The 24,439-nt window shown below is 50.2% G+C and overlaps 4 protein-coding genes across 4 annotated transcripts; 2 read left to right on the top strand and 2 right to left on the bottom strand.

Moving 5' to 3' along the window:
- The first annotated feature begins 3,027 nt into the window (after positions 1-3,027).
- LOC100904682 (vitamin D3 receptor) lies at positions 3,028-8,556 on the top strand. The gene is made up of 3 exons (XM_003748219.1): positions 3,028-3,096; positions 7,199-7,368; positions 7,458-8,556. The coding sequence occupies exons 1-3, from the start codon at positions 3,028-3,030 to the stop codon at positions 8,554-8,556; spliced, it is 1,338 nt and encodes a 445-aa protein (XP_003748267.1).
- Positions 8,557-9,414: 858 nt separating this feature from the next.
- Positions 9,415-16,198, bottom strand: LOC100904534 (sodium-dependent glucose transporter 1A). The gene is made up of 7 exons (XM_003748218.3): positions 16,060-16,198; positions 13,753-13,897; positions 13,444-13,570; positions 12,754-12,912; positions 12,378-12,507; positions 10,807-10,964; positions 9,415-10,243 (listed from the first exon to the last, which is right to left on the bottom strand). The coding sequence occupies exons 2-7, from the start codon at positions 13,843-13,845 to the stop codon at positions 9,501-9,503; spliced, it is 1,410 nt and encodes a 469-aa protein (XP_003748266.1). The 5' UTR covers positions 13,846-13,897; positions 16,060-16,198; the 3' UTR covers positions 9,415-9,500.
- Positions 16,199-17,400: 1,202 nt separating this feature from the next.
- LOC100904388 (alpha/beta hydrolase domain-containing protein 17C-like) lies at positions 17,401-18,420 on the bottom strand. The gene has a single exon (XM_003748217.2). It carries the CDS (start codon positions 18,418-18,420, stop codon positions 17,401-17,403), a length of 1,020 nt encoding a protein of 339 aa, XP_003748265.2.
- A 2,855-nt stretch (positions 18,421-21,275) lies between these two features.
- Positions 21,276-23,040, top strand: LOC100899155 (uncharacterized). The gene is made up of 3 exons (XM_003748184.2): positions 21,276-21,476; positions 21,563-21,696; positions 21,817-23,040. The coding sequence occupies exons 2-3, from the start codon at positions 21,686-21,688 to the stop codon at positions 22,943-22,945; spliced, it is 1,140 nt and encodes a 379-aa protein (XP_003748232.1). The 5' UTR covers positions 21,276-21,476; positions 21,563-21,685; the 3' UTR covers positions 22,946-23,040.
- Positions 23,041-24,439: the final 1,399 nt, after the last annotated feature.

Below are 24,439 nucleotides of genomic sequence, written 5' to 3'. Positions count from 1 at the left end.
CATCCGCGTGAAGACCTTCTCAAGAGAGAGCAATCTGTCGCTGCCGACTTCAGTTCACTACGGGTCTCATGCAGAAAACCTACTTCATCACTAATAATCTCATTGCTAGAGCTTCGACAGCACCGGACATCCCGATTCTATCATCGTTGTACGGTCTAGACAGACTCATTTCAAAGGCTCAAAAACAAGCTACATCATGATCCGCGAGTCGGTGGAGTTTTTACGTCATAGTGGAAAAAAATGAATTTTTAATTTCAACTTTCCGAGGGAGTCTGGAGAGTGCATGTATCATCAATGTCCGGTTCTACCGGGGCTATACTCCTTGCACATGATATGTGTCCTCTTTACATAATCGGTGGTCCTTCGCATACTCTCGTGAATTCGATCATCTAGCATCGTCATAAGCCTGGTATGCATATCGATGGTCAATCCAGGCTGGCGATAACCGGGCTGAATGATCCCCACCAGAGTTCAAATTCCATCTTCGAACCTCCCAGTCTGGGAGTTTTTTCTTGTCGATGGCGCCTATCAGATCGCTAGCGGTCCCCACGTCGCCTCTTCGCATGTTCATGGTCGACCAAAAATTTTTCCGTGATTCTGCGCTCGAATATACACGCAGTTTTTAGACATCCGCCACGGCGAATGGAGGAGAGGAAAATTGGAACGAACTTCTGGGAAAACCCCATCGGTGCCGTCGCTCGCGCGAACCACCGCAGCGAGCTAGCTCCTCGCTGGCTCGTTCGATAACGCCTTCCGGATTACGCTCTCAAGCGCCATAAATTCACACTGGAATATCATCACAGAGCGAAACTGCAATGTATCATTCTGAGATTTGTCTCTGAGAAGTGAAGGGTATTTCATATCGTCGACAATATCAATAGTGTCACGGGCTCGCAGTTCCAAAGAATTTGAAGAGCATCCCGAAAAAGCTCCCATCGATGTAGCTGTACACCGGTCGGGCGCTCTGCCATCGTGACTTCTTCCGAATCATTTTTCCGCTCAGACAGACGGTCGGGGGAGCCCAGGCCATAGGCGCGTTTCTCTTAATATATAGAGGGTCCTCCTCACCCTTTGGAATCGGTCATCGAGGAAATCTCTCGAGGAGTTTCGGTCTCGCCTTCGCTCGTCCTATCGGCGTGACCGAATGCTCAGTGACCCAGGGTATTTAAAGGATAGTCGCGATTTTGTCCGAATCAGAGAGAGACACATCGGAGAGAAAAAATCCGGGGTACACACTCCCAGTCAGAAGAGCATAAACCTCCAGCAAGGGAAGAACTCATTTTGAAAATCGGATGATCTTCACGGAAGTTGAGAGTAGAGACGTGACTGTCCCTCATGCTCTGATGCTCGCGTATCTCGCACAGAGAGTCAAGTGGAATGGGATGTAAGGTCACTCTAGAGGTATCCTGGACGATGCGCCCTCCAGGATATACACTCTTCTTCCTGAACCAGGTATCGCTCCCTAATTCCTCGAGGTTCAATCGCCCCCGCAGTATTGACAATAACTCTGCAGCGACTCAAAAGCCCCAATTGAATATTTTGATACCGAATGATGGTGGAAACTCCCATATTGAATCCCTCTTATTAGACAAGAGCTCGCTCGATACAGCCGGCACTTATCCGAAGTCGGATGTGATTTCTTGCACCCCTCGGCGGGAGTTCGAATTATCCATCTGAGGGAGTTCGTGAATTTTTTCCGAGATATTCATCGAGTCGGCTGAGCAAGAACGACTTTCGAAAACTTTTTCGGATGGTCCCATTAATTGTTATCGTCTGAATCCAATGACTCCACGTGAAGGTTGCCCAGATGAGGGAAGTAGCGGATAGAGGAGAGAGCAGCTGACTGAGTGGATTCATGGCGACGACAGTGTGAACTTCGGAATGGATGGCGGCCACCAAGGGAGAGTGGTCTTCTTTTTTGACGACTCGAGCTAATCTAACAAAATCTGTTAGCTTTTCAAGCCGAAATGAACGATCTGGAGCAGCCGACAGCGAAGGCTATCGTTGCTTCAGACTCCATCAAAATGCTTCATCTTTCATCGACGGTCTGCTTTCAGCCACCTAAAAGCAAATTTGCTCCGAAAACATCCACTCTTCATTTTTCGTGGTGGACGACGACGAAGGCGGAGTCCATTTTTTAATAAACCATCGGCAGCCGCTCCGGAATGTTTTCCGTGAAAGATTAGATATGGGATCGATAGCAGAGGCCGAAGATAAATCGGAATCGATGGAATAGAACACAGACCTGATGACTTCTATTTATTTTCCTTGATCGCAACAATTTCTCTGCGCCGAAACACTAGATACTGTCTTCCGTCGGGCTCAGATCGACTAAATTTTTGAGGCAAGTAATCGAAAGTCTTTCGGCGCTCTTGTTCTCCTCATCCTCTCCGTAGTCGGAGGATTTCAGAGCAGATCTCAGGGCGAAATCGAGAGCAGAACACAAGATGATTTCCCTCGATTCAAATCAGATGACGGAGCTGCCGATGGTACGCCTTCAATATTCTTTGACTGTTGTTTTTAAAACCGCTATCCACTCTGATTGAGCGTAGCTGTTGGTCGAATCAAAGAGACCCCGCATTGATGGCATCTCGAAGATGCGCCCTGCCCAGCAATCTATAATGACCTCATGATTCATATAACAGACAATCATCTTTACGTGGAGCAATATTATTCAGGATCGTGCCGATCGCTGCGCTGACTCCAAAGCCGGCAAGAACAACGCCATCGGGCGCTTGTCAGAGCGCTATCGAGTCCAATGCCGCTCTCAGACATTAGCCCCCACCAAAGAGCCCCGGCGATCTTGAGATGCGAAAGTAGGCGTTGTTTAGCTATTTCCGGTCGGCCATCGGCTTGGCAGTTCGTCTCGGTATTCGCCTAGAAGGTCATAGGCTTAAGCTACCTTCGTAACAAGGCTTTGACCGGTGGATTAGGAGCGATGACCTTCCGACATATGCATGTGAGTTCATGTACATCCTGGATCAGCCCAACGCGATTTCGACTGTGAGATGCACAGACCGCCACATCATGTCCGTGGAATATTCCTGGTCATCGACGGAGGCAGCTCGTGGTCTGTCATCCGATAACAATGAGCAGGTGAGCTCGAGCAGTCGTGCTCACTCACTTCCCGAGTTCACTACTGAATCAAATGATTCCATTGAGGATTTCACACAATGTTCCCTCACATTCCCTCAATCGGCAATCGAGCTGAGCGCCGAGCGAATTTCCCGCGGAGGAACCAGAGAACAGAAGGGGTGAAAAGAAATGTTCTTCAAGAAACTAATCCGAACTTCAAACTTATGAGCGCGAGGAACTAAAGAGCCGTGACACCGCGATGAAATTCGTTTAATTTATGTCGAGTAATTTCCTCTTCAGTTTCGGATGGCGAAACACGGACGAGTTAGGTCCGGAGGCGTGAACAAATGAGAAAGATCTCCGCTTTCTGGAACTTCTGGAACGAGTTGCTTTGTTCCGCGCAGCTTCCAGATCCCTGTGACCAGAATCAGTCCAGAAATTAAAAATCACCTGGTCATAAGCTGCGTGTAATTAAGTTGAAATTTGTGATAGCTTCTCACGTACCGGACACGAGCGGTCGGATACAAGATCTGGAAACAGAGCATTCCGTCCAGGCAGATTTCCAATTTACGTCCGTTGCGCATGAGCTGCCTCCGAAAATATCCGGCCGGGAAATCTTCAAACGATTTTTACGGTGATTCTCTCCCTTGTATTCTTGTTCGGGGAAGAAGGGGCATTACTGAGTAGCCTTCGGCGATTTCTACCTAGTAGGCACTGTAGGGAGAGCCCGATGAGATTCTAAGAAATCTGGGAGAGCTCGGTAAACTCTAGCGGAGCTGTGGTCCCCCCGGACGAATATCAGCCAGAATAGATCGAGCCAGCGAAGAAAGTCCATTGGCTTCCGAAGCCCAGATTAGACTACTTCCGACTATTATTGCTCCGATCGACTTCATACGGAATCGCGTTCTGCAATTGTTCGACATCTTCTGCTGCACCTGCGTAGAACTTCATTAAAACCAGGACGATCTTGCGCCACCTCACCCCCTGCACGAATGGGTGACTTCGTCATATAATAATATCATTGTTTCCGCCTTTGCTCTCCGCGTCCCGTCGTATGCCGCACTACTCTCCTAATGAGAGCACGCCGAACGGCCGAGATTGGGTTTACTCACCCTGAAAGCGTTATCTCCGTGTACCTTCTCTTGCGAAAATGATCTTCCGCTTGGGGATGTTCCCTCTCCGGTGAGGAATCAGAGGAAGAGATCACCTACCAGAATATGAGACGAACTCTTTCATATTCACTCTTTGGTGCCAAAATAGCCGCGGCGTTACGAGCAGCCGAGGGCAGTGGTCGCCCCTATACCGTGGAGGAGAATTCCAGTTTCAATGACCTGGAGTTGCCCTGAGTTGAGGTAAGGGGGGCAATACGGAAATACTCGGAGGAATCCTCAATAAGGGCACGGAAACTGTTCCGGGGTGGTCTCCGAGCAATTGTTCGTCTCGGGTGATGCGCCCGATCCCTTCGCGCCGTACTCTCCTATCCAATTAAAAAGATGACACGAGTTCAAGAAGGAGACTATGGAAATCCGAGGCAGCACACATGCATCAGACCCGTATCAGAAGCCGTCGTCTCGCCGAAAGCGGAGCTCCGCATCGCTCAAAAGTTCCTCCTCATTTGTCTGCTTCTATTCAGGATACGCGCGCGCGTGAGGCAATTTGTCAAGGCGCGAGTCGCCTCGCTTAAAAAAATTATTTCCGCTGCGCGACTACGGTCGCTCCCGCAGCTGCCAATTCGAGTCGCGGTGAAGATAGGCGGTTCAACTTCGATCTCGGAGCATGATCACGAGTTATGACGGCTCTGAAAACTCTGCGGATCAGGGGCACGGGGCGGCGAAATCGACGAAAAGGTTTTTGTTCTCAAAGAACGGTCAGCATAGGTTCAAGCCGAGCGATCTTTGATCTGCGTGATTTGGACTTAACGTGAAGGTTTCGCATACACAGAGACCCATAGCATGGCATAGCCACGTCGACCTCATCTCGAGTGAGGTTTCGCAGGTTCGAAGCCGAGAGACGCCTTCCTCCTACGATTCCGGCGAAGTTCCTGAGGTGAGAATCTGTCTCTAGAAGCTGCCGGAATGGATCCCGCGGTCATTCCCGACCGGCCGCCGCAACCGAACGCCGCGTTGAAAACCGTCGGGAACCCATATGGCAGACCGGGAGACGGATGGCGAAAATTCATATGATGAGAGGATTTAACGGAAGAAGCGCGGGAAGACTAGGAGCTTGGGTAGCGCTCGAGGGCGCCGTATACCGAGATGCCGAGAATGTAGATCTTCCTTTTCTTCATTCATGGGGGCTGAAGATGTATTCCCAAGTCGCACCGTCGCCTCCAATTAATGGAGAATTGCGCGAGAATTGAAGGACTCATTAGTTTTGATAGGCTGGCTCCAAAACGACATTTTTCCCGGATTATCCTCATCTCATAAGAGGAATTCCTCCACTCTCGTACTCAGGCAGGACAGATTGAGTACTGCTTGCTGCCGCGCAATCAAGACTCTTGGACGAGCCGAGCTGAAACTCGCTCGAACGAGACGTTGATTGAGTGCCCCAGCGAATATGTCGCATGGTATAAGCTCCAGAAATTCCTCACTCACCGACTGATCGAAAACGCGCTAAGCAGCCGAGGGGCTGCTCCTAGTGATCAGTGGAGTTTTTTCAGAATCGATTTGTCGATTTTCTTCTGATCGCAAGACGATGATTCCGATAAACGCGAGCAGCGATGAATATCGTTCCTTTCTTTGTGCGGGAGACATCAAATCCTCTCGCTTCGGGCGCCGTGGGAGGAATGCGAATGCCCCTAATTCGTCCAAGCTCGCGTGCCGTCTCTGACTGACTCGTGAAAGCCGGGCTCTGAAACTCAATGGACGAGGGCCGCTCCTGCGCCTCACGGGACTCTCATGCACTCGACTCCACCAACTTTGTGGATTCAGAAAATGCTCGGTGGGCGTAGAATATGGGTTTTCGGCTTCGACGCATGCTCGCTGCGGGAGCATGCATGCGCACTCGGATGAGCTAAATCGCACTTATTGGAGCGATTGAAGGCTATAGATCCACCCCCGAGCTTACATAGGTATAGATAAGCATGTTGGTTTAACCGATTCTGGTCGAGGCTATCGCATTCGTCTCGAGGAGACTGCTCATAAAGCCGATTAGGATCGTGACCGAAACGTGACGGCGGTCGGAGCAAAAACTTCTGTCGGAATATTTGGAGGGAATTACGAGAGTCCTCGCTCTGGCTGGGAAGGGCATTCTCTTCCCATTCAATGACGTTTCACTCGGTTGCCAACGGGAATGGCACTGTTCTGTTCGAGTAGCGTCATTCAACTGTATCGAACACGTCCTCCTTCGCATCGAGGCACTGACTTCTGCGTTTGGTCCCGATTGAGGATTATTCGACTGTATGATCCAAGCTGATCTGCCAGGACCTAGGGGAAGTAGAAGCATCCTTTTGACTTCAGTCGGAGTCTCTGGGAGGAACGCATGTAGCACCAGCACATCACCGAGCTCAAGCTAGTTTTTCTCTGTAGTCTTCTCGCTGGTAGCAGCGTTTCTCGCATGATCCCCTCACTCGAAAAGTCAAGTCATTTTCTTCCTTTCGCAGGGTTCTCCCCTCTGGCAGTAACCGCATTGAAAATTGGGGATCTTCCGTCCAGTCCATTGGGAGTCGAGGGCGCATCTTTGCTCGGCGGTTCACTTCATCGGAGTCAAAGTTCGACGTCGTTGTCCGAATTCGACACTCAGTTGATCGGAGGTCGTGGTCAGCAGGGGTCTAGCTTCAGCTTCGGAGCGTTCCCCTCAAGCCACGGCTCTCGAACGCCTCCGCCTCCGTTCACGTCGATTCCATCGCGACTTTCTCCGACTTCTTCCCTCCACTACAATCACCAGCATCATCCCCATCAACCACCTCAACAACCCCACCAGTCCCATCACAGCTCCCCTGGAAAGGTATATCTCATATCTCTGCGATAATCTCCGATGCTTTCGCACCTTTTTTTCTGGCAGCTCCGTATGAAAAATTTCCTAATTTCCCAGTCCATGATATCTATCCTATCAGTCTATTACCCCTCGCTCGCCTGGAACACCGATCCTATTCACTGATTTTTGGAATTTGCCTCCACTGCAGAAGCCTGCCAAGGTATGCGGCGTCTGCGGGGACAGGGCGAAGTCCTATCATTTCGGCGGGATCTCATGTGATAGCTGCAAGGCGTTTTTCCGACGGTCGGTACAAAATGAAGCGTACAAAAACTTCCAGTGCCCTTACGAAGGTCGCTGTGAAATCACTATAACATCTAGGTGAGACTCCTCGAAAATCATCGTGTTATATCATGTCGGTCATCCTATTCGTACCCCATTTCATATGTGACCCTAATTTCGTCCGGCAGGAAATGTTGTCAATTCTGCCGATTCCGAAAATGCAACGATATCGGAATGGAGAAAGGTTGGGTTATGACCGAGGAAGAGAGGACCCAGCTTCTCAAGTCACGCTTGGAACGAAAGCAAAGATTGCTCGTTGCAAAGTCAACTCCTGGCTTCCGGACGCTGGAGACACCGACGACGACTGTCAGCTCGATAACGTCGACGATCGCGACCCCGGCACCTAAAGAACAATGCGCGACTTCCTCCACGACAACCTCAACGAGCGAGCCAAGCACAACGACCACGATAGAATCAACGTCACCTTTAAATACGTTCTCTGATCTCAGTCCCGAAGACGTGGCCTTGATTGAAGAGCTAGTAAATACGTATCAACACTGTTCTCATCCCTTGGAAGCCTTTCAATCCAGGCGAATGGTGACTCGGAGCTACGTTCTTCACCTCTTCTTCTCGGCGATCAAGCAGTTTTCATATTTCTCACAGAAACTTTCATCGTTCCGAGCGATTCCGATTATGGCCGATAAGGAAACATTGCTCAGATCATCGGTGTTGGAAATGCTTTTCCTGCGGAGCGCCTACGCCTACGATGACCGATTGAAAGGTTGGGTTCTATCGCACGACCAGCCGAGGGACGTGGACGAGGCTCTTGTTTACTTGGAGGACGTGCGGGAATTCGTCGACGACGATCTCCTCATCGAGAAGCACAAACGCTTCGTGAAAACTATGCGACAGGCGGTTCCTGAGCGTGACAATATCATCTACACAATTCTCATGGCGATCTCTCTTCACTGTGGAGATCGTAAAGGTCTCCTGGATACCGGTCATATCGCCCTCGTGCAAGAGAGATATCTGATGCTTCTCAAGACATACCTTCACTTCCGGTATCCCGACGCATCCAAGGCCTTGTACGCTAGAATTCTTCTGAAGCTTCCTGATCTCCGTGAGGTTGCTGAATGCCATCAAGAATTCGATATGAAATTGTCTGACGAAGAAACCAAGGAAATACGGGATCGACTCGCTCAGCAAGACTTATTGGAGACCACCTTTCTGCCTCGATGGAAATTTCATGAGAACGTATTTGCGTCCAGGAGTCACGACAATCAATAGAGTCCCGCTGAGATTAAGACCGTCGACCGGATTGTTTCTCAACTCGCATGAGTGTTTGTTGATGTGCATTGAATGTTGTTCCAGGGGTTTTAACCCAATGTGTACGACTGATTGTGAGTCTGAGCTGAATGGTTTTCATCAGATCGTATCCAATTGATTCGACATCGGTGACGAGATCACGGATCGCTAGCTTTGAGCCCCACCTGCGACAATCCAGAGGAGAAACCCTCTCGAGGCTGTGCATGTCATGAGACCAAGGCGTGTACAAACTTAAGGTTAAGGGATCGGGGTGATGAAGTTCCCCCTACGGCGATAGTCTATGAGGGCATTTCGTTGTAAAGATAAATTTTGATTTAGCTGAATGCTTTATGAAAGACGTCGATCGTCGCGACTTGATGTCAGCAAGCATTACGGGTGTACGATACGATATCGAGCAATGAAACTAGGTGGAATATATTGATCATGAACGAGTAAAAGAGGGAGAGTAAATATATTTATTGAGGTCAAACGAGGAACGTTGTTCTCCCTTTCTTCGCTAATTTTCTCCCTCGCCAGAGAGAATACTCAGGCTGGCACGAAAATCGGAGCAATCATTCGAATTTCCCGAGACATTCCCGCTTCCCCGACGGGAAATGCGGAGAACGAGCTCGGAATGGATAAGATCAAGGAACTGAGACCGGAGCTGCTTAGCTTTAGACACAAGTTACATTATGGATAGCAGTGATGGCGAAGGTTCATGGTTTCATGTAGACGAGCCGACGGTAGGAAGAATCGGGACGGGTTGCCGAAGCCATCCCTTGGACGAAGCCGCATTTCAAGTACTCGCATCCTGGCTGCAACCCTCTGGAGGGTAGCTTCTGCCTCGGGGAAGGGGGACTGAAGTCTCTGCTAAGCAACAAGCTTCTCGATAATTATCGGTGCGACGAGCATTCTGTCAGAGAAGATCAAGCTTCACTCAATTTGTGCAATTCCTCATTCGTGTCTACAGGACATCGTCTATAGGTTCTTTTGTGATAGATGAGGGCTACGAAGCCCATCGACCAGGCGGTCACGAGCACACAGACGGCAGCGAGCAGGATGAAATATGTTAGTACGTAGGGATGGCTTTCGATGAAACTTCCGACAAAAAGGGGAGGACCTATGGCTCCGAAAGTCGCGATAGTCATTATGACTGACATGAAATCGTGCGAAAGGGTCACGTGCGCGGAGAGCCACGCCGTGCAGCAGCCGAACATTGGCGCCATGGAAAGCCCCAAAGTAAAGAAGCAGATCCACAAAACATTAACGTTTGTGTCCAAAACTGTTAGGCAGACCGCCGACGCCATCAATAACGCTTGCGCGGCGTTCATCATTTGCATCGGAGTGAACTTCAGAGATAATGGCACGGCAACCACCCTCCCCGATGTGAATCCAATGTAGAACAACGAGACGAGATAAGCTCCGATCGAACGGTCGAGCCCGAAATGCTGAACGACGTATGTTGCGAGGAATTTGCCCACGGTGACTTCGAGGACCACCAGGACCATGATATAGAAGCCGACCAGTGACACTAGGGACCACTGGAAGGCTTTCGAAGTTGGTTTCCGTGCCGCTCGTTCTTCCTCGGCGGGTTCTTCGGGTTTGATATCTCTCGAGTCCAAACAGTACGAAACGAGGATGGAGCCAGCATTGAAGAGAGCGAAGGCACCTGCGCGGTAGAAAATCACGTTCAGCTTTGGGTGGATCGGGGAATCGGGTTGACAGAAATCATGCGGCCAGCTCGAGTCGGCCCGCTAATCTCCCCCTAATTTTCCCAGGCGGGAAAATTTCCTGCGTCTTTTTTCTTCTGGAGGGCTGACTCATGTGGCAATCGAAAACATTGCCGGCCGATTCTCGCTTAGGAGATGCTCCGCGTGAATGGCGCCGCCGCCATAAGGTCAAGTCGAAGCATGCGTGGGCGCAAATATCGTCGCGGTGGTCCACGTCGGTGTTTCAGACTTCTATTGAATTATCAACTGTCATGTCAATCGACACGGGATCCCAGTGAATGGCAGCGAGGAGAACGAGTAAGTCGATCAACTTTCCGAGCGCGGGTCTTCGGATCTCATTTGTGCTCCGGAAATTTTCCGCCGACGTAAGCGGGATAATAATCGCTTACGTTCCCGTTGGAAACCACCACTCCATCCAGTGATAATAATCGATCCATTGTTAGGGGAATGTCTGCGGTAACGACTCCAGCGCTTCCGTTCGACGCCGGCAATTCATGCTCACCGATCAAGGCGTAGGGGATGTACACTCGGGATTCCGTAGCCAAGCTTGGAGGATAGTCAACGTAGCTGGAGTTGTCGAATTCGCCATCCAAAAAATCGTTGAGAAACTCCGTCTTATTTGCTTCTGTCGAGTTGAATACGAGTGAATCGGGATCTTCCCTGCAAAAGAGATTCCTCATTCGTCAAGGGAGTCATTCAACAGCCACAAGTTTTTCCAGAATACCCCGAATCCTTGGCATGCTCATTCAAGAAGAAACAAGGGGTTTATCCTACTGACTTCCCTCGTATGACTACGTTGCCGGCTCGACTTCACCGGGGGAGTAATTATTAGTAATTATCCACTCGTTTCAAAGAGTTTTCAGTTTCAAATGAGCCTTCTCCGCGATTCGGAAGATCCGTCCTCTGAGATCGCGCAATTAGCTGTTCCCAATCCGGACTGACCGACACGACGGCTGGTGAAGAGCGCGCTTTCTAGCCCGGATATTCGTCGCTGTTTCTCAAGCTGCAAACTCCCGCGGAGCTTCGTCGTATTCCTTCTTTCTCGTCTGTCGTCTTCCATTGCGTCATTCGTTCCGATGACCCACACCCAACGCAGTGAAAAATGTATCCGCTTCTAAGCCGAGAAGTTTACGGCAGATGGGATATTGTAAATATATGTTGTATACACGTGTACGAAATTTTTACTCCGGTAATGAAGTAGCTCGCCTCGAATCCGGAGGAGCACGTAGGCTTTGCCAAGGAAGCTCGCGTTTTCTCACGCTTATTGTAGAATGACCGAGAAGCCTAAAGGACGCTGACAGGAGACGATTCCTCTCTCAATCTGACCGGATCTCCCATGGCAGGAGCGCGACATGGTCGGTCCCTCGGCGGAGCGATCGCGTGTTTTCCACTGACGCGACGGACAAACAGCTCGGATAATTCTTTGCGGTCAATCTATCTACTGGAAGGCTTTCAAATCGCCATCGGGAATCCCGTGCAAACGATTATGGTCGGAGTAACTCTCTTTTCCGACACTGTCATTAGATTAGCGTTCAAATCATTCACGACGAGACGACCGCAACAACTCTCGATCGAATTACCTCGTATGCATCAGTGAACGTCTGTGTGCATAAGTCGTGGATCACATGTTCTGATATCGGAAGTATCCCTCTGAATGTCGATCTCGTTCTCGCACAGAACGGCTTTTGGCACCAACATCGTGAAACCTCGAGCTGAGGGCGACGATTTCGACAATTACCGTCACCCAATCGCATGGCTCCCTATGGAAGCGGGTCTGCTTTCGACATCATCTCGTAAGCGTTCGGCCGGCTGCCGAGTTCTGAGGACAATCATCTCTGTACACCGTTTTCGTGAAGCTTCCGCGCACTGGCCGTCGTCTCATCTCTACTCTTCCCTCTGTCGCGTTTGAGCGCTATCAAATGGGGCATCGGCTTCCTCTTTTATTTCTCAGCCGGACCAAGGGTATACAAGTGCGTGTTTGAGGAGTCAACCGTGTATTTTTATAATCACACCGCTGTCGTGATCATCCTTACGAACATTTGTTTTCGAAAACAGAATCGCTTCTCTACTCACTCGTGATGCCGGAGATAAGGCTCCGCGATCAAAGGTGACATAAACGCTCCTATGCCGTAAGCAAGGTGGAGCATCTGAGTGATTGGAGCAACGTTGTCCGGCCACAATCCGATTATCCAAATATAGGCTCCTGAGGAAACGAATCTTTAGACTCAATGTTCTCCATATCCCAAGCCCGTTCCCGAATGGTCGAATTCCCCAATCAGGATCGGAAGCATGACGTCATCTTCGCATTGACCAGGATAAGGATTTGCAGCACGAGGAATAGATTATTCGGAAAGCTCTGGAATCGATGACGTCGACGGTGGGAGGGGGGATGGTGGCTCAATCTATCTATGCCTCAGCTCGGAAACTCTAGAAGGAGCACGGAACTCACCAATTTCCACGACTCCCACGCTCATCCCGACACAGAATGTCAACGCAGCCATCGTTGTCGGCGATCCTGCATTCGGGATCAGTATGTTCGATATACCGATCAGCAGGACGGAGGATATCAAGACCTTCTGCGCACTGACATATTTATAGATCACCAGGGCTGAAGGGTGAAGATCATGTCACTTAGGGTATAGAAATGGCAAAAGCGCTCCTGATTCGATGCTATCATGGGTTTTCCGATTGCCGGGCTCGGAGCGTACCGACATGTTTTTGAGAACCGAGCTCAGATTCTCGGAAGAGATCTTCGCAGAAGTCTCTTTTCGTCGCTTACGATTCTTCCATTCTGACCGAGAACGACGTAAGCTGTTGACGCCGGATTTTCTGAGCCGCGACAAGATCACGTCATGAAAAAATTCCATCACCAGCCCTAGATAGCGGAACTTTGAATGGCCCGTCGGTACGAGGCGTTTCCAATCAGGGAATTTCTCAACGAGCCCTCAAACGATGCGGAGGTAATTAATTTTGAAACGTTTTCTGATAAATTGAGTAGATTCTATGAATAAGCTTCCAATGTGAATTATTTATTCCGATTCGCGAAAAGCGGTGGGGGAATCGGGGAGGGGGGCTATCCGAGCGGCGCCCGAATCGTTCTGGGGTAGCCAAGGAATCCGAAATTCGGAAAAACACTCACCTAGAGCGGAGCCGATGAAAGCTCCTAAATCGCATCCGAACGACACGAAGGTTATCTGACGGACGGAGACTTGCAAAATATCCGCGAGATCGAGCAGCGTTGGTCCGACGAGAACGAGTACCAGACCCTGAGAAAGAAGCCAAGGTAGCAGATGAATATTCCCTTTTGCCTACTTAAAATAATTTCCCTGTACATTTTCATCGTTCGACGGCTGCTTATCTCATGCTGCCCTGAGGAGACTTCAGCTACTGGCTTTCTGCAATCAGATCCATTGCTCTCGTTCACTCGATAACGGCACAAAGCACTAACCATGGTGATTCCAGACATGAGAAGGTGGAAAGTCTGAAAGTATCTCAGGAATTGCTGTCCGTGGCGTCCCCTCAGCAGCGAAACCTTTGTCATCTTGCTCAGGGGTCAGGATATCCTTCTCTTAAGTGTTCCTCAGACGCCGTATCTGCAATGGATCCAATCGCTGTCGCTGCAGGTGGAGTCTCGAAGCCGAAGTTTTTCCGACCGTAAAGTTCGGATCGACGAGAATCACGCTACGTCTACCGACGAAGTCGTGATACAGACGCTGATTCGATGCTCAAGGACGGGTAACAAGTGGACAAACCCTCTTCCGGGAGATACAGGAGGATAAACTTCACCTCCGAAGGTACACGATGACATGGTTTCTACCTCAATCGCTCCTTTCTTCCAAAAATGCGTATATGACGCATGCGTCCACTCGGGAGTATGCTTGAGCGGGAACTAATCGGAGAAGAGATCGTGCCCCATCGTCCTGATGTGACTCAGTCATCTCAATGCAATATTCAGGTTATGGAAGGGGAGTTGAGAAAAATAGAAACGTCTCCGTAATTTGCAGAAGATTACTCGTGCACCCGGCAGCTGCTCCCTCGCGGGAAGTTTCCGAAGGCTAAAACACGATGCAGATGTGTTCGAGAAGATCCTGGACCTCCTGTGGCCAACTCGGAAGCACTTGTAACGAAAAGGATGAATATCGTCCCTGTTTCCCGCCTGAATCCGAGCTTGCGAATAGTTTCCCCCATGGAGAGTCTCGGGCTTGATGTGTAGGTAAGTAGGCAAGTAGACTTCTTGAGAAAGTGCGTAGAATCAAGGACCCATTTCGGTTTACGAGTGAATTTCTTCATATCTATAGGCACACTTTTCTCCCGAGCTGCGGGATCCGAGCATTCTTCATCCATCCGGCGACCGTTCTGCCCCCAATGAGGATGACGAACTCGGAACGTGGAGGGCAGCTGGGAGACCGTATCGTGGAGTCGCGAATCGAGCCCTAAGCCGGGAAAGGAACCTTTCGCTTAGCGAACGGCTCTGCGAGACGCACCGAGCTCCTCAATCGAGCTCTCGATGAACAATTCATCATGGATCATCGTACTCCGTTAATACTATTCTCATTGAGTGTCAACTATAGTATGCACACAAGCTCGTCATGTTTCTCAGGCAGAGACGTTGAGTATGCTGAAGTCTGACTCTCCCGAGAAGAAGGGCGTCTTTCCGTCGGAATAATCAAGCGTGATCTATCCATACCTGCCAGCTCGATTTTCGTCGAGTTGCTCTCCAATAGATGTTCAAACTCGGAATAGAAAACTTTCAGAATCAGTGAAGTGATGTCCGCCAAGGGAGTACAGGTAGCGAAGGCGTGATCGCCGAAACAAAACCAATATCGGCGAATCCAATTCTTCGCCCGATGACGCCCTCAAGGAAAACCAAACAAAAAACCCTCGAGAAAATGCGATAGTAGCTGGCGAATTTCCGTCGATTGTTTCATACGTATGACATTAGTCGTCATATCTTCTGTGTTGAGTTCGAGTCTTTGAGTTTGAGCGGGAGAATTTCTGGGAGACGCATGCCAGAATGCCGCTCGGAGCGATTGCATTAAAAATTCATATCATGGTCAGATATCGCTGTGGTCCCCTGATACATACGGTGTAGCTCGCTTTGAAGAGCTCGGTGCATGATGAATGCAAGAGGTAATGAATGGTATTGGCCGCCTAAAATTCACTGATGATCATGGCAACGATGGGACGGTCCCGAAAATCATTGCCTAAAAGACCTGGTCTCGATGCCTCGGCCACAAATTCTGGAAGGAGCCATCAAGCGCTGGGGGGAATTGCGGTGATTCGGGCTTGAACTGGCTCATTCGAACCATCAGGCATGAATCGGATGATCGTAAGCTGCGATTAAGCCAAAGGCAAAACATACGCTCGGTCTTCGAGGAAAGTCATGAACGTTTCCACATGATTTTCGTTGGCACCCTGACAAAGCGAGCCCTGAGGATCTCAGACCGAATCCCTTTCTCTCCGCGTCAGTCCATCGAGTCGGACAGGGATTATGAATGAACTCGATCACGCTAAGCACGGGGTGACTCCGAATTCTTCAGTTTATGAATGGGGGTTTCAGTGAGTCAGTTTTCAGAATTCCGGCGAGAATGAGCCGCCCTCTGAACAACACATTTCGGCCCATCCAGATCCCCTGACACCGAGGCATCCCACGAATCCCAGAACCGACTCCTCGAGATTGATTGATGGATTGTGCAAGTCTCGTCGAATTCTCTCCACGCGTATAGGGTCGAGACCGTGTCCGCGCTGAACTTACGTCTTCCTGGAGTCCAGTCGTTCCAAAGGTTTCACACGAGCTTGATGGGGGCTGTCACGAATGCCGAGAATCGATCCTTGAGAACATCTGATCACCCGAGTCTACAAGAAACGCACCGTATCAAGAAGTCGCGAAACATGAAAAAAATCGCGTACAGCGAACCGCGATGAAAATAAGAGAAAGAGCAAGGAGCCAGGAGAGGATTATCTCAAGGTCGGAGCTTATCCCATTGCGTACAGCAGTATCACTCGGGCGGAACTTTTCTTCTCCAGCGCCGGCGTATCACAGTACTCATATGATAGAGAGCTCTCCCGAAGTAACGATATGGAACCGCCAGCATTTAACATACGGTGAAGCCCGATGACTCGTTATGCAGTACAATATCGTTTTAACGAAATCCGTAACAGCGAATTTTTGAGAAAACGAACACTTTTCTTTCCCGTCCGTTGGCTTGCCCGCCATGAAGATAATGCTGAACATCTTTCGCTATAGCGGATTTTCTCCACGAACGAAGAGAGTTCGCCGAACCCGCGAGGTTCCTCGTGACGAGATTCCATCGGAGCAATATCCTGGTGCTGACAAAGGAGACCATGATCGATCTCACCTGTAAGCTGGGGAGTCGGATTGCGATCAACAGGTGGGTTTGGGCAGCAAGACTCGAGAGTACAAGAGAAGTTCCAGCTTCAATCAAACCCAGATCTGTTCGGATTGTCTCCACTGATTGCCAGTGAAAGATTCCCTCCATAACAAAGCCCGGGAGGCGAGGGAAAAACTCTGGACAAAACCCAGCCCGAGCTTCCCTCACGCTCCCGCTCCGCAATGATTGGTTCCTGGGATGTTAGGTGATCCGAATACGTTTTTGTCCAAGAATTTACGAGCGCGTCTCGTCGAGGTACACAAGCATGATCTCGAAAGAGTGAGACTGTTTACTGCCTACTGTTCGGAGCAGAGCTGGATACGCTGGCACCCCTCAATAATTGATGTACCGCAAATATTCGAGTACAAGCCCCTCTCCAATAGTAGCCCGTCTCCAATAATAATAGCCCCTCGGCGGGGCTCTCGAGTCGAATAGAAGCCCGTCCTCAATAGTAGCCCGTCTCGGACAGAAGCCCCTCAAGGGGAATCGGATCAGATTTCCGAGAAGCTCTCTGGAGTCTCTTCTCCCCAATCACCGTCATTGCAAAACCACGCGTGGGATCATGAGGAGCTCCCCTGTGATAGGAGCCTCTCCCCAATAGGAGCCCTTCTGCGAAAGGGTTCGGAATTATGGGAGCCCGGGTTCGTATTGGAATATTTACGGTATGTGTCTTTATTCGCAACGCAAAGGAAAAACGAGTACGATTACAAAACATCGACAGCTTTGTCTGCCGATCGCAGTAGCCGGACGGATCCGAGCGGTTTCCCTCCGCGCGAATGCGGACCACGCGTAGTTCCTTGTCTCTCGACGAACTCAAGGAAAGCTCGCAGCTTCCCTATGAAACTCGGTTTCAATTCCAGTCCCGTATGACCTCCACCGTGGATCCAGAGCGGCTCTACAGCGGTCTCACACAACCGCGACAGGTCGACGGCGTGTGACATGGGGATGACGAGGTCTTCCGAACCGTGGATGAATAGCACGGGGGATTTGATCTTTGTGATATGGTCGACGTTTCGAAAAGGGTCAACACAGCTGGACAAACATTTCTCCTGTCTTTCTCGGCATATCAGACGTACACCTGAGTACAAGCCCGAATGGAAAATGACCCCAGCCACCTTGTGAATCGACGCCAAATAGGCTGTTGGGACGGAACCGATGCTCTGGCCGTAGAGGACGACTCGGCTGATCGGCCTCTTCAACGTTTCCGTTATATACCGCAAGACTTCAGCGCAAGCTTTGAGCATATTGGATTCCGAGGCGGACCCACTGCTGGAGCCGTAACCGCAGTAGTCGTACGAAACTATTTCACACCGTAGTCTGGTCCGAAGGTAGACCATGTAATCGTAAATACCCCCGAGATCTGCTGCGTTCACGTGACTGTGCAGTATGATGAGTTCGGATGGTTGCGGGAGATTCCAGTACGTGACAGCAATGCGTCGTGTCCTGCACAGACCGATTTTCATATCGACGTACAAGTGTGTTTCTGGAACCTCGGTGTGCGTAGAATCTTCGAGGACCATTCGCATTTGCCTGCTCCGGCCCTCTGGGAGAGCGTGAGATGCCCTAGGCTCGATCGGAACGGATTTGTAGTACGCTGGCTCCGGTGGATGAAACGCTATCTTGTTGATCATACAAGGTAGACACGGTGGACAGCAGAACAAATCCAAGATTTTGCATGCTCTTCGCCATTTCGTAATATGATGCGGACATCGTTGTCCATCCATTCTAGGCGTAGCAAGACACATCTGTCCTTTGAGAATACAATCGGAGAGAGCAGCGAACGGGGAGTCGTCTCGCCCGTCGTTCTGGAATCACCTGGCTCGGGTCGGTGAATCACCCATAGCCGAATGCCGCAGATATTCATAGATACGCATATCTGCCGAATCAGCTCTCTTTTGACACCTTCCGATTCCGATCCCGAGATCCGAGAGGCACCCGAGAGATTCCTCGCTGCCGATTTTCATCCCATTCTCTCGGGGAATATCGGTCTGTGGAGAAGTGCACGCCGAAGAATGCTCATTTTCTGATATTCTCTCGATGAGCTCTTTTCGATCGAACCTCGAGCTCTGCTTGGTCGTCTCCACCCTCGCCGCAGACCCAGCTCATTGACCTGAAGGACCTCGACCATCCCCCTATAGAATAAAGCAGTAATGTCGGTCCGTCATTGTACCAAATATCGGGGTTATTTGTCTGTCAAAAGACTTCAAGTTACTTTGACTCGATGCCGAATCATTCCCGCTAGCGTAAGAAGTACTTTTCCACTCGATCAATCGCATCGTTCTCGAGTTATTCCGGAAAATTATCAAGTTTTTCTCCAGTGTTCGCTGGAAACGAAATCCTCTCCACCACTCCTCTACACATGATGCCACGACCGTTCCGGCAAGGCGCGCGATTCGAGAGACGTCGCAGCAGCCTACTAATTTCAGCATGATCTAATTTGATAATGATAATTTCTCCCCCTATAGAATAAAGCAGTAATATCGGTCCGGCATTGAACCAAATATCGGGGTTCTCCACTCGATCATCAGAGGAGAATCGAGAGCTACGAGATCGAACATAATGCTTTCCAAAATTTCTTCTATAATTCTTCAGCGTATCTGATAAGCGATGCCCATATATTTCACCTGTTTCATTACTGTGCAATCATTTCTCCTGCTCCATGGGAGCGATGGGAGAGTCCGACTCTGCATCCATATATCTTTTTGAACTCCAATCAGAGTTTTCTGTCGTGAACATCTTCGACAAAAAGAACTTTGGGACTCACGCGCGGTTTGCCTACATTCTTCGAGAGATTCAGTGACAAGTACGAGAGACCTAAGCAGTGTTTTTTTGTGATCTGTGGAGTTTCGTCACGAGGCTCAGAGGTCTCCTCATTGAATTCGCCATGCCCAAGATAAGTCGGAGGCGTTGCTTCAATTCGCCCGCGAATCGACCCGTGAATAGAGATTCCAAACTGTAAGCACAGTTGTGAATGCTCATGCGTCGTGCTATCATTCAGATATCAGATAGGCATACATCGGACAAAGGGAATCTCCATATCAGATATTCCTCAGAACAATAACTGCCGATTACTCACGACAAATTCGTTCAGGCCTGCGAAAGCATCGCATCATTTTTCTCATGCTAATTCATGTGTTCATGCTCTTTGGTGTCGTACTCATTCATTGCGAATCGGTATCACGCTTTCCGTCGTAATCACTCGACAAACTCGCTCGGGCCTTGGATAGAATCGCATCCGGCGTGCGGGCAATTGAGCCGCGAGGGCGCGGAGCGCCCTCCCGGCTCGTCAATAATAATCTCTCATAATCAACCCCGTCTGAGAATGAAGCTCAGCGGGGTGATCGAGTAGTAGAGATTATGAGAAGGGGCGATTCATGAACCTTGCGAGGATACTCCGATCTGGGGAGCCGGCAATGAGGCATGAATTCGAGTTTTCTCGGGCATGGATTTCTGAACAATTATAAAATCGATACTCCTCTCTCCTGAAGCCGGCTCCGGATCTCCTCCCTCGATCGGCTTGCTTGTCGCATGGTTCTCTCTCCAGCGGAGTCGCTTTCGTCTTCGAATCGTCAAGAAATTCCGTCAAACCATGCAAGAAGCTCGGCAGCAAGTCGAGTCCCGTGAGACCATCTCCTTCTGTCCGGCAGCTGCATCCATGCGGCCTTTCACAGTTGCGCGAGGTCGACAGCAAAAGCTACGAAGATCACGAGGTCTTTCGCGGCCTGAGCAAAGAGCATGAGCGCACGTATGGGCAGCGTGTTGACATTCCACCCGCTTACTCTCAATGTCCGATTGACAACGCGGTAAACGGAAATCATCCAGGATTTTGCTTCCTCCCTGCTCTCAACCGAGAGGAGCCTTTGTGGGAAGGTTCCTCAAATTGCGATAGGGGACTCAATCTTTGTCCGGAAGATATGGGAAGCTAGTGAATTTCGACCGTCCATTCGTTGTGACGGATGTAGAGTTCTTAGAGGACCGGAAAAAACCTTCGCGAATCACCCTCTCTTAGCCAGCATAGTTTATGGTAGATCAGGACCGGAATTCCATCCGTCGGAAATCCTCTTGCGAGAAGGCGCAAAGCGCTGAAATCTCGGCTGATTTCTGCGACCCTAACTTTCTATCGTTGGATGATCCCGACTCAACGAGCTCTCTGGAGTAGATAGATACCAGACCATGGCTAACGAAGTGACTTCGGGAGCAAAATATTGTAAACGTTCGGAACGAGGAGACATGATCAGATGGACTCGGGGCTCGTCGGAATCGAGGATCCACATAGCTCCGGCGATAGGAATGGAAGATGGAAAAAGCCACCGAAGGGCGAAAGGAGAAAATGATAGAGTCACACTCGTGACATGCCGGGGATGAGACGCAAGAGAGATTCCGTTAGCACAAGGTCTCGCACAAGATCGGCGAACACTCGGCGAATTTCCGCAGGGAGAAGATTTCCGAAGGCTTCCATTTGGAGGAGGTACTGACCGGCGCAGAGTCTCTACCGGGATGCACGGGGTGTGATATCGTCGCGAATATACATAAGTCTCCATTCTGAGCATGCTGCGGCATCTCGTTCCGTGACTCGCGCATATGCATGAAGCGATCTGATTGTGACGTCGAAGGGTTCCAAAATATTCGCACGAAGACGAGCCGTTTCATCCGATGGGCAGACCTGTACCCAATACGAGCTCCCCTCCAGACCGGCGATCTCCAGGAAATAAGTAAAACAGCGCTCTCAGAACCTCGGTGTGCAGTGCAGTGAAAGTCTCCCAAGCTCATTTTCTACAAGGTGAGTGAGCCAGGAGCTCTCAGGGATATCGGTCGCTTCGCCAGAAAAATTACCGATGTCTCATGATAATTAGCGGCTACCCACAGACTCACTTGCCCCGAAGAGACTGATCCAGATCTCCGCCCAAGCTCGTCAGGCAGAGAGGCAGTACTGGTGAAGCATCCCAAAGAGGTCGAGACTGATTACACCGAGATTTCCACGCCGCAGTCATGCCTACCAGGTGCAAGATCTACTTCCCTCCGGCGGATCCTTGAAGGATTCAAATGGAGTTACACGAACAATCTCCCAGGTTCTCATCGAACCGTGAGCCTCTCTCAACATATGCTTACTCTTTTTTCAGAACGAAAGGGGCCGAGTCGAGGGGGATGCCTCATCGAGTTCTGAAGACTATTTCGTCGGTCATCGGTGTGCTTAGAAACCAAATTAGTTCGTTCCGAGAGGGCTTGGTCCTCGAAAGAGGAAGGCTCAAGTACTTCCGAGAAGCCCTCGATATGGAGGAGTTCCCCCTGGTGGTCGAACACGCGAAACGTATCTCGAACGAGAATCTGTTCTCGACTATACCAGAGATCGAGTACATGGAAAAGTCGGCCCTTAGACGAGATTTCGTTGAGCTCATCGTTCAATTTATCATGATCATGCAAATCTGTGAGCGCTACGGTCCGTCGAGTTCCGAATACGGAGAGCTCAGTCCTCGAAACGTATGGATTTTCGCAAGTTGCCGATCCTTGACGGAAATGGCCTACTTGCGCTCGCGTCTCTCTTTCGTGGACCCGGCGAGCTTTTTGAGGGAGCACATTAATTTGACCCTGGTGCGAACAGTCGAATCGGCCGTTTCGAGAAAGATACCGCCCTGGGAGGGGATGCTGCTGCTCTGCAAGGAAGCAGGACCGGGCTGTGTGTATCGCTTGCTGCCATGCGTCTTCATCACACTCCTGAACGAACCGAAGGATGTGCCCGCCACGGCGGCGAGTCTCTTTCTCAGCATCATCGCGGAAGCCATATATACCTTAAGTAAACATTTCGGCAACTACACGTGCAAGATCGAAGAGAAGATCTTAGTGAAGCTTCTAGATATGGGAGCGTCGCCCATGGTCACTTTGGATTCCCATTACACTCTATTCCGGAGGATCGAGAAATCCTTGGAGATGAAAGGAACACCGCGATGGATCTTGGATGAGGTACGCCCGAACTCGCAAAACGCCGAGCCCAGGCCGACAGTGCTCAACAGACTCATGACGCATCGATGGAGTGACTCCTTCACGAACAAACTCAAGGCATACGCCTGTTGCAGTCTCGGCGCGACGGATGTTTCGCGACAAAATTTCGGCTCGAAGCTTTCCAGGCTCGAATGTCTTGCAGCGAGATGTGTCCCACGGGAACAGATGGACGCTCTACCGCCCGCTTTCAAATTCTTTGTGACAAAACACCTACCGCTTCCGATAGGAAGTACTCGTACCTATTTCGCATGAAACATTAAGACAACTAAACTTAAAGATATGGAGAATTCTTGTGGGAAACTGCGGCTTATCTTGCAGAGTATCGTAAATGAAAAACAAAACCTTGTGATCCGTAAGGACTTGAGCCATTTTTCTGTCTTGCCCCACAGTCAGTATCATTACTCTCCGGCTCAAACGATACGCTCGTCCAGACGCAGCATCGGCCGGGAGCATTGGGATGAGTCAATCATTGGAGTAGTTTCCGCTTCTAGGAATGAAAATTCAATGGAGCTCATGTCTTCTCGCTGTCATTGTCATTGCGGTCTCCTCAGCGGTCAGTACGGCTGACTTGAGATGAACCCCGCATCCCTTGGGCGAATCCGACGGATCGGGATAGGATTCGGGACCTTGGGAGATTGGAGGTCCTACTTTGGAACAGCCTTCGAGAAGGCCAGTTTCTCTGATGGAAATCACGGTTGGGAAACACCCAAAGGCTAGGGGCTGGGAGATAACATCACGCACGAACGGAGCTTTTCTTCATGAACGAGCTTCATTTTCCTGTAGATCCGCGCCCATCCAAGCAGAGGGGTTCCATAGCATCTCTTGCACAGCGAGAACAGTTCCAAGGCGTCTTCCACGGCTAGGGTGGTATCGTGGGTGGCATGCAGGAAAAGTACTGGGGAGTCTGCCGATATCTGTTTGGAATATTCGGCGAAAATGTGACGGCGGGACATTACATTATCTCTCCGAATGAGGTGCTCGTTCTCTTTGCGGGTCAACGGCGAAGAATTCGATGAACGTGGTCTCATTCTTTTTGACGGAAACGGTCCTATGTCTCACCTGGCGAAGCTTCGCTTGAACTCTTGGTTATACCTCCCAGATTCTATATATTCCCGCGGTCGTTCTGAGCATCGATAGGACATTTCAAAAAGGAATATACCTATCGCCTTGCACCCGATAGCCAGCGCGGAATGTGGAATCATTCCCGCGAAACGGCGTCGTGCCCCGAGCGGGATAAATTGTCGAGGCTCTCACCGTGGAGGATGATTCGATCCGAGGTAATTCCTCCTCGATCCTCCTCAAGTTGATCTAAGAGTGAATTCAGATTCGCGATTATCACCGCTTCGGAAAAGGATCAGAGGATTCGGAAGTCTTCAGCGAACGCCGTCGAATTTCCTGAGGGAGCCGAGGGTCGTACCGAGGTTGGTGAAGTTGTGATGATTGTGAACGATAAGGGAGGGCTCCGCGTTGAAGAAGGGTTTGCTCTTCCTGATGCAGACTAAGTTCGATCCTGTGTGTGATGTCCTGTGCCTCATTAGATTGCTCGCGTGTCTGGCGAAGAGCGGCGGAGCCGCCGGGAGAGGATTCGGAAATAAATTCCTCACGAGCCAAGGCGGACAACGTGGAATGACATGAGAACATTGTGGACACAGTGGGGGGCGAAGATCGACCTGAGAAACTATCGATGCCGTAGGTTCTCGGCTGCGGTGCGGTGGCTGGGAGGCTGCCATGCGAACTCTCGTAGGA

Source organism: Galendromus occidentalis, unplaced genomic scaffold (assembly GCF_000255335.2).
Source record: "Galendromus occidentalis unplaced genomic scaffold, Mocc_1.1 scf7180000077529, whole genome shotgun sequence".
NCBI classification, from domain to species: domain Eukaryota; kingdom Metazoa; phylum Arthropoda; class Arachnida; order Mesostigmata; family Phytoseiidae; genus Galendromus; species Galendromus occidentalis.
This window is presented reverse-complemented; position numbering and strand designations above follow the sequence as displayed.